The sequence below is a fragment of the Echeneis naucrates genome, chromosome 8 (genome assembly GCF_900963305.1).
Source record: "Echeneis naucrates chromosome 8, fEcheNa1.1, whole genome shotgun sequence".
Lineage (NCBI taxonomy): Eukaryota > Metazoa > Chordata > Actinopteri > Carangiformes > Echeneidae > Echeneis > Echeneis naucrates.
This window is the reverse complement of record NC_042518.1, coordinates 16,756,444-16,771,379: the sequence shown is the minus strand read 5'-3', so window position 1 is coordinate 16,771,379 and position 14,936 is coordinate 16,756,444. Positions and strand designations below refer to the sequence as shown.

At 41.2% G+C, this 14,936-nt stretch overlaps 1 protein-coding gene across 5 annotated transcripts; it reads left to right on the top strand.

Moving 5' to 3' along the window:
* The first annotated feature begins 2,307 nt into the window (after positions 1–2,307).
* Positions 2,308–14,413, top strand: LOC115047946 (caspase recruitment domain-containing protein 10). Of its 5 annotated transcripts, none has more exons than XM_029509202.1 (24): positions 2,308–2,455; positions 4,505–4,726; positions 5,753–5,890; positions 6,615–6,801; positions 6,963–7,101; positions 8,187–8,396; positions 8,574–8,693; positions 8,839–8,964; positions 9,097–9,270; positions 9,366–9,470; positions 9,883–9,919; positions 10,029–10,066; positions 10,165–10,253; positions 10,364–10,410; positions 10,845–10,965; positions 11,181–11,358; positions 11,553–11,676; positions 11,783–12,023; positions 12,175–12,244; positions 12,379–12,484; positions 12,581–12,739; positions 12,844–12,956; positions 13,218–13,333; positions 13,515–14,413. In XM_029509202.1, exons 1-24 carry the CDS (start codon positions 2,449–2,451, stop codon positions 13,717–13,719), a joined length of 3,072 nt encoding a protein of 1,023 aa, XP_029365062.1. In that variant the 5' UTR covers positions 2,308–2,448; the 3' UTR covers positions 13,720–14,413. The 5 variants fall into 5 exon arrangements, with proteins under 5 accessions (XP_029365062.1, XP_029365059.1, XP_029365060.1 ...); XM_029509199.1 differs by lacking the exon at positions 2,308–2,455 and adding an exon at positions 3,100–3,164 and having other exon boundaries at positions 12,175–12,241; XM_029509200.1 differs by lacking the exon at positions 2,308–2,455 and adding an exon at positions 3,100–3,164 and having other exon boundaries at positions 12,379–12,478.
* Positions 14,414–14,936: the final 523 nt, after the last annotated feature.

Sequence of the window (14,936 nt, the reverse complement as noted above, 5' to 3'; positions counted from 1 at the left end):
AACTACACTGGCACTGCCACATATGACACATTTGCAGAACCGTGAATGAGAGGATATACAGTATTAACTGCATAAGCCACAAGTTGGCTTTTTTCTTGCTCAAGGAAGATTCGCAGCATCATTGGAAATACATTTTCATTTTGTTAACACATGCTTTCATAGTAAATTGGTGTCATTTATTTCTCATTTATAATCTCTAATTTGTCATAGAGCATTGAGAGTATGTGTCAAAACCACCAGTCTGCTAATAATGAAAGATGCTGTCACCGTATCCTGCACAAAAAGAGAGCATAAATCACGTGTCGAGATTTAAATCTGTCTCAATTACAGATGCCCCCATCCCTCTCTTTTTCAAAAAAAAAAAAAAAACAGAAAAGACACATTCTTCAGGGACACAAAGAGGCGATTCTGTGCAGTCGCCAGGCTTGAATCATAGATTGAGCCATAGGGGGTCAGCTGCTGGGTGAAGAGCCAAGCCCTCTGTGTGCTGGGAAGGAGCGGAGCGGAACAAACATAGAAATAAAATTCACAGACACTGTGCTGCTTAAACTGGACATTGTTAAATGGTTCATTTTTAAACATTTCACTGCATTTAAATGATTTCCACTGTCTGATTTCATTGTTTGCTGAAGCAATATTTGTCCATCACTCTTTCTAAAAGCCAGCTGCATGGTATGGAAAGCATATGTAAGACACTGGCTTATTTCACTAAGAACAGCAGAGATGGTTATCAGTCTAATCTACTTCCTGTCGCCTTGAGGCCACAGTTCAATGAAATATCTGCTGTGCTCTGTGTAGTTCAGGACACATCTTTCAGCTACATCTCCAGGGATGTGCTAGTCCAATCAGCTGGTGTGGTCATCCATCCCAAACAACAGTAACAGTGCTCATCATCAGCCTGTTCAAGTAGATGCTGAAGCTGACACCTGCTTGGACAGCATAATAAAACATCTTAAACACAAAAGGGAACTGAAAGGAATTCTGCTCAGTTTGTTTCTGTTTGTCCAAATTGCGACACTATCACGCATTCCAGCATGAGCACACTGTGGAGTCCAGTGCTGCCGTCAATGGCTCTTCTGTGTCACTGTCACCTCAGAGACAACAGGAATGCTCATCACCCCCCCCCCCCCCCCCCATCTGCTGACTGAGGTCTGCACAGACTGCTGGAAGAAGAATTGTTCAGTCTCAAGAAGAAGCACAAAGCTGACAAGAGCAAAAGGCACCAAGGAAGACAGAGATGGAAAGGAAAATTCTTTTTGAAGAAGAACAGGGAGAGGAAAAAGCTTGCAAGAACGGAATGATAGAAGAAGGACCAAAAGAACAGACAAGGATATGAACTTATCAGTCATAACCAAAAACAGAGAAGAAGACCTATTCGATTTGCTCTATGTAAATGAGAATAACAATCATCTCCCCACACACTGCTCAACTGCATTTGTTACACTCTTATGTGATAACTGAACATCTTTCAGGGATTATGTCACATAAAAATGTCACTAACACTTGCAGTGACGTGCAGCAGCGGCACAAAGACCCCAAACAGTTAGCTCACAAGGGTCTAGAGACAGAGAGTAGCCTTAGATGTGTGGCCCACATGCCAGGAAAAACTCTCTGCTCTTCATGGTTCCATTAGTTTTATCCCCCCTTGTATTTCATTTGATGCTCCAAACACCTTCAAGTTTTTCACCTGCTGCCAAAGGATTTGGAGTTTGACACAAGTTGCCTAGGCTGTTATTTGCAAGAAGCCTGTTTGAGCAAATGTTTTTACTGCTGAAGCAGGTTGGCATGTGCTGAGTCTCACTCAAACAGTATCAGTCAGGTGGACTCATTAGACTTCAGTGTAATATCCTATTATTTCCATGGTATCATCTGGAAACACAATAACACAGTAACCGTGAAAATGTGTTTTGGTTTTTTTTTCTGTAAGGGGTGGCTCAGGTTTCCCCTGCAGCACTGGTGACTAAGCTGCTGTCCTCCAGGGCAGAAAACACTCAGCTTTCAGCCCTGTAGTTTTAAAGAAGTTATTTTTTACTCCCAGTTGCAGTGAAGGTTCTGTAAAGTGAGTCACTGTGTTAATGAGTCATATTCTGTGAGACAAGAAAGTGACAAATGCTCTACTATAAAACGCACACTTTGACCAGACAGTCTTCTCTGGGATCATGTGCGTTTTTACTCACACTGATGGATATTCAGCCATATTAACGGGATAATCGTTCCAACTCAGATTTTGGGCGACAGCTTTACAGGGAGACTCTTTGGCTGGATGCGCCATCTAGTGCCAAAAACTCAATTGTATGTGCTCACCATTTGAGCGAAAGGTACAAAGGGGAAACGTTTTCCTGCCGATAGGCTGGTTATTTGTGTCTGGGGGTGGAGGAGCTGAGTGTGCTGTGGGATGAGTTTACCTGCCCGGTGTCACCCTCATTACACCATCTGAAGCCCGAGGACATGAGCGGTAAGTCCACATCCCTGCAGTACGTGCTCTGGCGCTTTTTCTGTCTATACTGCATCAATGGGTGGCTTTTATTTTTTATTTAACCAGTCTACATCACTGAGTCTGATCTTAACCTGTAGCCTTTACTCCTCGGTTTCTGCTCCACTTTTCATACAGTAATCAGCCACATCAAGTTGAATCCTCTTTGCTGATGTCCATGGATTGTGTATCCACTGGACCGATGTCACTTGTACATTTGTCTAATACGATCTATTTATTTTACTACATTTTTTTGCTGGTGCCACAGAATCCTCCAAAATAAAAGAAGGCAAAACCATAACAATAACCTTCTTTCATTTTAAAATGGAAACGTGTCAGTTCATCAGCAGATGTTTGTTAGTTGTTGTCATTTTTTTCCCCTTTTTTTTATTTTCTTCGAATGTGAACTAAGCTTTATTTATTTATTTATTTATTTTCACAGTTTTAGCTGTGGTTTGAATTGGACTGACGAAAATATTAGGGTTTTTTGTTTTACCACACTGAGTGTAATCTGGAGGAGTGGTAATCACATCAGACCAAAGTCTCAATAGTCAGTTTGAGAGCATTGACAGAGATTCCTGACCTGCCCCAACCTGCACATTAGCTCAGTTAGATGCCATCAGCTCCACAAAGCAACACATGCTCAGTCACGGCACCAGCATTTCTAAACAACAGCAAAGAGGCTCTACAGGTATATATTTATATGGGATTTGCTTTCAGTGTAATCTCCTCAACATTGTGTTATAGTATAGTATAGACTATATTGTACAGACAAGTGCTGATTACTGGCTTCATGAGCCCAAAGTCATGTGTTCGCATTCAGAAACTTGTGAACCTTTTCGTGAATTTTGCACTCACTACATTTCTTAAACAAACAAAAGAGGAGATGTCGGATTCTGCCTCTAGATCAACACAGCTTTGCAGTGATTGTGTTGCTATAGCACTTGCTGGATTTTAAAATCTAACAAATGTTTTGCCTTCTTTACACCACTGATAATAGAATATTCAATTGTGTTTTTATTACTCTGTGAGTTCTTAACAAACCCCTGGAGTGGCAGGTTTATTCACTTTCGCTGTGTTTCGCCAGTGTTCAGTGAATGGGGCTGAGAAAGCCTTTGTCTGCGGTGCCCTGGTGTGTTTTTAGGCCTGCAAAATGACTCACATCAGTATTTTCATTCCTGTGTTCTGAGGCTCTGACCCTCAAAGTGTCTCTCCCACAAGTTTATGATCCCCATAGCAGCAGACCCTTTGTTCTACAACAGTTAGGTTGAGTCACTTCAGCTGTTACGCTAAACCACGCTGATTTTAAAAAAACAGTTCCTGTTCAATCATATAAACATTTATTGGCTTTGAACTAAGGTATGCCAGATTTAACAGAAGCGTCAAGTTAAATGCTGGTCTGTCAGACTCTGATTTTGTTGGGAGCCAGTTCCCCTCAGCATGCCTGAGATGGTCTCTAGTAAGGTGTATTAGATCTCTTGCCTTCACTATGCAGCAAACCAGCTCAATAATCACTGCATCCATAAGAAGGTTTCTATTAAAAAGCTGCTCACTCAATGCTAGATGAAAAGGATTACCATGTAGCAAAATCTCATAGATAGGGGAATTTCAAAAATTGTTCACAAAGGTAGCTCACATTAAGATTTTGATGCCTTATCTTTGTGTTAAAAGAGGAAAGACTGCGATTGGATCTTAGATGATCCAGTTTTGATTGCGTGTGGTAGCAGAGACACAGATAAGTGCTGAGAGACAAAAACAAATTCCAGGGGACGACAATATTAAGTCAAGGACTGGATATTGTCTAAATCTGACCTCTAATGTGAAGTGAGAGAGATAATAAAAGATGGGAAAATAACATATACAATACTGTCCAATTACAGTACAGGCCAAAGGTTTGGACACACTTTTATATTCATTTGAATGAGAAGGTGTGTCCAAACTTTTGGCCTGTACTGTATTTTCAATGTACAGTAATTTTTTTCAAGAAATACTATCACTCACTTGAACTGAAAAACTTTTGGCCAATTCCAGGGATCACAGATTTGGTGGAAGAGGGGGACTCTCCTCCCTGCTGGACAGAGGAGCGCTGTGAGGAACTGTGGGATCGGGTGGAAGGAGTGCGACACAAGCTCACACGTATACTCAACCCGGCCAAACTCACCCCGTACCTGCGGCAGTGTAAGGTCATTGATGAAGAGGATGAAGACGAGGTGCTCAATTCCACACAGTACCCACTGCGCATCTCCAAAGCTGGTGAGAAAAAGTAGTGAATTACTGTCGTAAGATGAATCATCCAGCTAATGCAGCTGACCCATGTACTCACATGGTCAGTAGTAGCAGCAGTGGACAGCGCTCAGATACCTCGTTTATCCCGAACATATTTAGATTTAGTGATTCACATTTCAATTTTTGATGCCTACTGCAATTAAACATCATAAGCTTTTTTAAAACGACAGAAAAAAAGGTTCCAGAACTTGCCAAAAGATTTTATGTTTACACCACAATAAGGAATTGCTGTTCATTAACTTGGTATCATTTAAACCAGCGCATACCAGGAAATCCAAGTGAGAAGAGAGACAATAAACCTTATCAAATGTTGTGTAAATTTTTTTGATGCAGGTTTAGTTCAGCAAATATATTTTTTGTTTTACTGAGATAAATTGATACAAACAGTTGCCTGGAGGAAAGAAAACCAATCTGCGATCTTACAACATTTAGAAGCTTTAAATTAGCAGAATATCTCTCCAGGGATTATTCAATTATTTCTGATTCTCTTTGTAAAACTCATAGCCCAGTAGAATCCACACAGTTCTTTTGTAAAACTTCCAGAGAATAAACATTACGTGTGAATGACTGCACAGTCATAAATAGTGCAGTAAGGCCAACAGGCAGGGACCACTGAGGGTAAGATGAAAGACGTTGCTAAGTAAAGGGGAGTGCAAAGGCAGACAGGGACGGAACAAGAAGGATGAGAGTCGATAAAGATGAAGAGGAGATGTCACAAGAAAAGACCAGATGAACCCGAGCACCTGGTCCAAACTGATCGAATATTCCTGTTCCTTTGCCAGTGAGTTAGGTCATGCATTTATCATGTTTGACATACCTGCACAACTAGAAGGGTTCATAGCAGTCACATCAAAGTTGTGGCTCAACTAGTGATTGTTTATGTAACTGTTGACATGAGTGCAGATCAGTTCAGTGCTTTTCTTTTAAACATTGTGTGTCTCGTTTAACATGGTTACACTAATTCTCAGGAAGTGTTTCTCTTCTGGGTAAAAGGTCGTCTGCTGGACATTCTGCGAGGCCAAGGCCAGCGAGGCCTTCAAGCCTTCATGGAGGCGTTGGAGTTTTATCACCCAGAGCAGTACACACAGCTGACTGGACAGCAGCCCACACAGCGATGCTCCCTCATACTGGGTAAGCAGGGATTTCTGTATATTGATCTGTGACAGAATGAATTACAAGGGAGATACAGTTAAAAATCAACCCAGCTTCAACAAAAAACTAAAACTTCAGGAAGAATGTCCGGTGAAAAATTTCTCTGATAAGACCTGCAGGGAGGATGAGTTGACTCTCAGGTATGGAGATCAAGGAGAGGGGTAGTGATACTGCGGTGTGAGCATTTTTGTGCCTGAAGCTGATTCCGCCTTGAAAATCCATGTTAAATGATAAAATACTTTATTAATGCTAACTATGATAATGATATTGCTGCATTCAATGTCAGACTCAAAAGACCCATTGTTTCTCTAAGTTTTCGAGCTCAATTCTTGAGATGAAAAATGACTTGGTCCTATTTATGTTTGCAAAGCGTCTAGATAGAAAGTTCTGTGCATGGTTCCTCCATCATAAATATACAAAGTGATACGACATTCAAATGTGAATGTAAATAAAATCCTTTGTTATTATGATACTCAAAATGACTGTAGGGCATGTTAAACAAACACAGATAATAATGGGCTGTGGGTCAATTACCACTAATGGTCTTTAGTAAAAGATAAGAGAGAAAGCATGGGAGCATAAGAGATACAAGTAAACTGACTGAGGTTGTGTTGTGGTGGCAGATTTTGGGAGGCTGATCTTCATATACTGACCAGTTGCATCTGTAACCTTATAACCTCTGCTTGTCTCTTTCCCTCCAAAGATGAGGAAGGTCCAGAGGGCTTGACCCAGTTTCTGCTGCTGGAGGTACGTAAACTGAGGGGGCAGCTTCGAAACAGTCGCATGTGTGAGCGACGCATGTCTCAGCGCTGCCGGGTGGCAGAGGAGGAACGTAGCCGTGCGGAACGTAAAGCACAGGACTTGCGTCACAACCGACTGCAGCTTGAGAGGTTAGACTGTCTTTTCCAGATAGATTAGTTTGCTCCCCTCGTGTCCTGCTATTTCCCTTTGGAGAAGGCTGTAAAATGCACAAATCAATAACTGATATTGTCTAATGCAAGAATGAACGATGTGACAAGAATGTGTCCACTGCATGATTTGTTATCTCAAGGCTGCGTCAGGACTGTGAGTCAGCAAGTCGAGAGCTAGGAAAGCTGAAGGACAGACACTTGGAACAGGCTGTGAAGTACTCCAGGGCCTTGGAGGAGCAGGGCAAAGCCTCCGCCCGAGAGAGGGAACTACTGAGGCAGGTGGGTCGGTTATGAGAAGCATCAAGGTTTTATGTTTATTTAAACTTGATTCATGTCAGAAAAGTCAAAGAAATTGCAAGTTGAGGTTTTTACAATTGCAGCCTGGTATCAACTATGGCCTGAGAACTTCACTGAAGCCATAGCTCCTTCATTGTTAAGAAGGAAATGAGAGCATGAGTCAGTCACTGTATTCTTCCAAACACGTCACGTGATACTCACAATCTAAAACCTTTTGTACAGTTGCTGCAAAATGGGGAATTCTCTGGTGACACAATAGTGATCTCATCGTCACAAGCCCATCAGTTTGTGTGCTCACATTTTACTTGACATGAAAATCTGAATTAGGGTAAAATCAATCACTCTATAGCAGAGGTGTCCAAATCCGGTCCTGGAGGGCCACTGTCCTGCATGCTTTGGATGTCACCCTGCTCCTACACACCTGATTCAAATGATCAGCTCGTCCTAAAGCTCTGTTGAAGTCTGACCAGCAGTCACTCATCTAAAACATGCAGGACAGTGGTCCTCCAGGACCAGATGTGGACACCTCTGCGCTATAGAAATAGGCAGAGCTATTAGAATATGTCTGTGAGTGTTCTCTATTTGAATAACTTCTGAAAGTTTTGACAGACATGTTGAGAGAAAGGGTGATTTAATGTTTGGTATCGTGGTGCGATGGGGTTAGGGTTAGGAAAAACAATCCAAATCAGTTCAATTAAAACTGGTACAGGAGGCCTGCAACTGCAAATAAGCACTTCCTATCAGTTGTGTAGATGTTATCAGCTTTGTCTTCCTTTCATTTATACTCTGTTGCAACATGTCGGTCATACCATTGAGGTTTGAATAATCTGGATGCCAAATGTTTGTGGCTCATCTTATTGTTTAAAGACGGTTCATAAGCAGTTGCATGGCATTTTCACTGTTCTCACAGACGATGTATATCTGGAGTGTATCAAAATATTTTATTGTTAATACACACATGAGCCATGACACTGGATTCCTACAGCAGCACAACAAATGGCAGGTATAGAAAAGTAAAGGCCATTATTTTTGAAGCTCGTCATGGCTGATTCTCTATCTCTTTGCAGGTAGAAGAGCTGAAGTCCAGGTTGACAGAGGCAGAGGAGCAGACAGTCAATCCTTCAGAGAAAACTATGCTAGCCAGAAGAACCAGTTTGCTCCCCACTGGAGTGAATGGTTCTGCTTTACTGATCAAGCCACCACAACATGCTGAGTTTCAGAAAACCGTCAGTACAGAAACTCTGATGAGGGGCTCGTTTCCTGCAACCGGAGTCAGTGTATGTTTTAATTTCTACAGTAACACCAGCTAAAATAAACTTTACAAGTGTCTCTGGTATATTTATAAGGATCAGCTACAGTTACCTTTTCGTTTTTAATTCGTTCTTCTCAAGTGTTGATGTCTCTATAGCTGTAAATTCTGGTTGTAAAAATCTTTTTGCTGTTGTTTACATCAGGCTCTAATGGATATCCTGCAGCAGGACCGCAGGGAAGCTTCAGAGCAAAGGCAGGAGCTCTGTGACATCATTTCCAGACTAGAGGGAGAACTACAGAGCAGTGAAGAGCAAAGGGACAAGGTGAACAGTTGTCCCCCATTATCTTAAACATTATTTTGAATCATTGATCAAAAGATTTTATTTCCTTTTTAATGGTGATCATGCTATGAGCATGATTTCCGCTTGTAAATAGAAACTTTAGCGGTGAATTACTCTATGTTTGCAGCTAGAGTTGCAGTGTGAGCAGCTACAGCTGAAGGTAAGGACTCTCCAACTGGACTGGGACACTGAGCAGAAGAGGAGCATGTCCTATTTTAGCCAGATAATGGAACTGGAAAAGGAGAGAGACCAGGTCAGTGTGAATGTGTCACCGTCCCCATCACAGTCTCTGACAGTACTTGCAGCGTGTATGCTGTGCATATGTTGCTCTTACATGTCTCTGACTAATATCCTTTCAATGTCTTTTTTCCGTCTTTTGAACCAGGCCCTACGTAGTCGAGACAGCCTGCAGTTGGAGTATACTGACTGTCTGCTGGACAAGAACCGCCTGCGGAAGCGCATTGCAGAGCTGCAGGCCAACCTGGAGCAGCAGCAGAGGGACCTGGAGAGAGAGAGGGAGCGTAGCCAGGAACAAATTGAGCAGAGCTGCCTGCACTGTGTAAGTTAACGTATGGCTACAGTAAGTTACGAGGCTTCTTTCCACTGCTATCACATTTTAAACAAATATACATACTCCCTGTGTCTGCTCCCAAGTCCCACCTGTCTCTGTGCAGCGAGGACCAGTGCTATGGCCCCTGCTGTTCCCTCGGCCTGGACCTGAGCCCCCGGGCCAATGGCAGCCGCTCTGTGCTGAGAAAGGTCTGGTCTGTTTCGCATGTCATGGCTGCCACAGTTATTATAGCAGTACAATCGCTGTCATCTCAGTTTTTGTTGTTGATGTGAGGTACTGCTTTCAATTGTAGCAGTTGTAGTTGCTATATGTCGTCGACTTTTTATTTCTTTTTTACTTTAAATTATCATTTCCACACAGCACAGGTGTTGTGGTGGCATACATAAATTTCCTCGTGATGTTTTTACACTGTGAAAGGAATTTAGCTTTTGGACAAACTAAGTACAAACAGTAAATGGTATGTAAATTTCTTCAGCCATAGTCTGAGCCTCTTTTTATTTTCAAAATGTTTTAATGCAGTCTTACGCAACTCTTAATGTATGTTAGCACCTGTACAGCTGTGATTTAGGTGAACTTACTGTGCCATTTAACGTACCACAGATGCCATCTAGAGGTCAAGCCAATGAAAACGCTGAGGGTAAGTAATGTGCAATGGCAACCAAAAGATGATTCATGAGTTTTGCAGAGAAAAATGTTAATGCACAAATTAGATGATAAATTTGAGCAATACTTCTGCTCCTTCGCAGATTCTTGTTCAAATTCAGAGGAGTCTCTCCTGTCATCAGTGAGTAATGAACAACACAGCTTTGTTTATTAAATGAATGAAATGCACAACAAAGAACAAATCAAAATCAGAATCTTTTTATTTACCTCTCCAATCAGGCAAAAGACAATGAAAAGGAAATAAATCGTCTGTCTACTTTCCCCTTCCCTCCTTGTATGAACTCCATAAACCGACGAGTCAACACTGAGTGAGCTAATCAAACTCTCAAAATGTCACTTATGTATCTCAGGCTTGTTGGAACTAATTTCTCCCCCATAACTTGCTTGATTAATATAACCTTTCTCCTGTTCTGAAAAGGTTTGACTTGGACTCCTGGGGTAGTGACGAGAATGACAATATCACAGGTAAATTTGATGACAATACTGCCATGATTGTTTTTGTCTTGCAAACAAAAGGATGAGAAAAATCCACACATCAGCCACACTGCTTATCCTCACAGGGTTGTAGTGGATGTGGGTGGAGTACAGAAAGTTGCCAGTCTATCACAAAGCCAACGTACACTTAAAGTCACACCTTAGAATCACAAATCCACCAAATGTTCTCCTTTTGCCCATGCTGGCAAAAGGAGAACATGCAAACTCCACACAGAAAGGGGGTTCAAACCCATCGCTATGAGGCAACAGAACTACAGCCAGGACAAGGACAATTCATTTCTCAAATTATTTTCTCACATGCCCATTGAGCATTAAAATGAAATAAAACAAGGTTGGATTATTCAGGTTTTGCTTTCCTCACATATAGCGTACATAAGTTCTGAGGCTCTGTGGTGTATTTTTAGGTCAGCTTGCCGAACCTTCTTTGTGCAATTCTTGGAACTCCCTACACTCTCATCCCTTCCCCCTTGATCTGGTCAACCTGCCGGCAGTGTCTTCACACCAACCCAGTCAAAGTGCTCCCAGGTGCTACTTTAAAGCATTGACTTGAACTTGCGTTCTTCTAAAAACATCAGGGAATGACACTAGCATGTTATCTCCTGAAGCCTCAATCTTGAACCAAGATGTTATTTATTGTATATAATAATAATAATTTAAATTATTATTTTTTATAAAATCTTAATGATTTAATATGCCAAATATATATGCCACATTGTTGGCCATCTTGTGCCATTTCTTAGGATGTCACCCTGCTCCCCCTCTTCAAGTCCCCCCATCTTACCTAAACATGGAAGAGCCAGTCTAGCGGATGATATCACAATCGTCGGAGGAAACCGAACAGGGATCTTTGTGAGCCATGTGAGAGCTGGCTCCCCAGCAGAACAATGTGGACTGAAGGAGGGCAGTGAGCTGCTGGAGGTGTGTGTCTCTGTGGGAAATAAATCATGTGTCAATGAAAATATACCACCTGGAAGGCAGGTGTCAGCTCAAATGCATGCACTTTTGAACAAATGCTCATTTAGTGTGGACATGAAATTAGAAATAAGACATTTTCAAAAGTATCGGAACGCAAATCTGTAACACAATATTCCCTTTTCTTTTCTGGTGTCCAGCTGGAGCGGGTACTATTTGGCGGGGGCAGTGTCCTGCTAGCCCAGTGCACTGCTGAGGTAGCGCACTTTTCCCTGCAGTGGTGGACAGAGCCTTCAACACTGAAACACCAGAGTAATCCAGAGAGTGAGTTTGTTAGCTGACAGATAAATGAACAGACATAAAGTTCTACCAGTTTTTGTCAGAAACGTTACAAACTGAGCTATCTCCATCCTCTCGTTCTTGTCATCAGCATACTCAAAGCTGTGCTCCCAAATATCGTCGCAGACTTTCACTGGGGCTGACTCCTTCTATGTGCGTGTCAATCTCAATATTGAGCCCAACAGTGACCCGGCATCACTGACTGTGTCCTGCAATGACATTATACATGTCACAGACACAAGGTACAGAGGGAAATACCATTGGCTCTGCTCCCTTGTAGAACCACAGACAGCTAAGCCCCTGCAGGAAGGGACAATGCCCAACTACAACAGGTATGCAAATCAGAATGTAATTAGACTCTATTAATTTAGTCTGTATTTCATTTCTGGCTAATGAAGATTTTCCCACCAGCTCTGCAAAACAAGTATGATCACATATTTCATGAGTAGAAATAATGTGAATTACACAATTTTTCCATCACAGGGCACAACAGTTGTTACTTGTAAGGCTGAGAGAAATGGCCCTTGAGCAAAAGGACTTCAAAAGGAAGGTGGTATGCCTGCTCATATGGACATTACACGAACCGTTGACCCAATTGCTCAACCTCTCACCCAAACTATTACAGAACTGCTCACCAAAGTAAACTTCACTAAATGATAAAATTTCCTCCATTTCTTCCACATTTAGTTCTTGAAGAAATCGTCTGGCTGCGTACGACTGGTTAAGGCAGTGGGCCCCAGTGGCCGTGGGATTTTTTCCACACAAGTCCTTTACACACTCAGCAAGCGTAAGAGTGAGCCATACTGTTCCCAGAATGCAACTTTTTTTATTTGAAGCAAAACAGCCTGTGCGTTAATTAATGTATGCACACGTGTATCTGTCCCCTCAGGTCATGAGGAGCACTTGATCCCGTACAGCTTAGTGCAGCCAGTGCAGGTTCAGACAAAACGGCCAGTCATCTTTTCCCCTTCTCTTCTCTCACGTGGTCTCATAGAAAGACTGCTGCAACCAGCAGAGTCTGGTTTGAACTTCAACACTTGCCCACCAGGTATGTATGCTGCACATAAATTTATACTGACAAATTCAATATGAACAAAAGGTCAATGTTTCTTCATTTTAAAATTCGCATGACGTGTTTCTTGTGGTTTGCAGAGCCGATACAAGCTTCAGAGACACGAGATAAGAATGTGTTCTTGTTGGATTCCTGTAGTCCAGAGGAGGCTCTGGGGATAAGGCTGAAGTCAATACAGGATGTGATTAGCCAGGTAATAAGAAAAAATGCATCCTTGTTGTCGTTTTGCTCCTAAGATTAAACTTATTGATCCACAAACACATTGTTGACTTCTTGCTATGGCTAAACTGCACCCCATCAATTGTAATCATCTGAAAATCGCAACCCAAAGTCGTTCAAACAATGCCTCCTTCAGGAACAATTAAGATGGATGGTTTTATGTAAAATCAGTCATCCCTCATACCTATGTACATTGTCAAGTATTATCGAAATCTCCCTTTTCCTTAATGTCTAGGACAAGCACTGTCTACTGGAGCTGGGTCTGCCCAGTATTGAGGGCTTGCTGAGACAGGGGATTTACCCAATTGTCATCCATATCCGCCCGAAGAACAAAAAACATAAGAAGCTGAGGTAGGTGCACAGTGATTTTTGTCCGTACGGTACAATAAATTCAGTACTACACTGTATACACACCGGAACGTCATTTAGATGTGTCCAGATTGACCACACATAAATCAGTTTTTTACATAATGCTATGTGCATTGCATACTATCGTATGTCCTTAGCTGTTTTCCTCCAACATTTGAAATAGGAAATTTTTTCCACGGTGTGGGGAGGACATTGTAATGGAGGAAGTCTGCCAGGCTGAGGAGTTGCAGCTAGAGACACTGCCCTTGCTCTATTACACCTTGGAGCCCAGCATCTGGAGCTGCACCGATGAGCTGCTGGCAGCCATACACAAAGCCATCGACAGCCAACAGAGGGCAGTAGCCTGGGTCGAACTGGATAGGCTGTAATAAGCAAATCACTAGTGTATAGTTAATTGCACACTTGATTCTCATTACTTTGGATTAAGAATCTGGGAGAAAACCACAATCAAGCTTATAAAATGGAGAATGCATGCAAATATACATTTCAATATTTTTACTTGTGTAGCCAAGCTGGTTTGGCTACAGTGGAACAATTGTGAAAAATAAAACTAGAGCACGTTTATACCAAAGAAGGTACATGTCAGTTGACTACTGTGTTTAACTGTTTTATCAATGTGAATTATACTGTTTTTGTTTGTTTCATTTAGTCAGTTTACTAAATATAATTTTTTATTATAGATGTAAACTGTCAAAAGTAGGGTCACAGAAGGGACCAATTAATTAAGTAAGCCATCTGGGCCAGTGGAGTTATTTTGTGAGTGGAAAGCAAAACTGTGAGGACACAAGTCTAAATGACTGATATTGTAGTATGTTTTGGGAGCAAATTGGGTAATATTTTTGCAGTATAGACCATATATATGTCTGTATCTTATTTAAAAGTATCAAACTTACATAATCTGTTATATGAACTGTTATTTCAAAAGGAAAAAAAACTCTTCCTGGATAATCTTTAGGTGACTGATATATGACTGAGCATTAGCCCCAGTGCTGCATTTTTTTCCTGGGTAATTTTATTTGTAGTATCATTTTTGTAACCTTTTTGAAAAATAAATGCATACAATACGAACTGAGCTTTTCTTAACTTGCGTGCTTGAATACTGCAGGCATCGGTGCAGTCACAAATTTCAATGAAGAAATTGTTATTATTGTTATAGTTAATGGTCTTAGCTGAAACACAAAGAGACAAAGCTTTTGAAAAGATGAATGTACACATTCTACATTCATTCGCTAAACCAATTAAATGAATTACTTAATGACCACATGCTTATTATAAGGGACATTGTCGCTATCATCCGCATTATTTGTAGTAGGTGGTAGTGAAACATTTAAAGCATTTAAAAGCTTATTATTCTAGGGGTCTAAAAGATCAATTGATTTGAGAAGAGGGTTGAGTTATCAGAGAAAATTGGGACATTTTCAGACTCAGGAATTTTCAAATTTCTGTTTAAAAAAAAAAATTGCTAATAGAATAATTAATTCAATATATACTCAAAATGGTCATTTCTTGGACGGTCATACTAACATAATATTTTATAGGGTAAAAATTTAGAGCTACTTAACAGCTATAGAGAGGGCTAAGCTCG

What these genes read in the sequence shown, in the direction of transcription:
- LOC115047946 (XM_029509198.1), top strand. Translation starts at nt 3,113, where the DNA reads ATGCTCAGTCACGGCACCAGCATTTCTAAACAACAGCAAAGAGGCTCT. An exon ending in AGAGGGAACTACTGAGGCAG is followed by an intron (nt 7,102 to 8,186) that starts GTGGGTCGGTTA and finishes ATCTCTTTGCAG; the next exon opens with GTAGAAGAGCTGAAGTCCAG. An exon ending in AGGACTTCAAAAGGAAGGTG is followed by an intron (nt 12,245 to 12,378) that starts GTATGCCTGCTC and finishes TTCCACATTTAG; the next exon opens with TTCTTGAAGAAATCGTCTGG.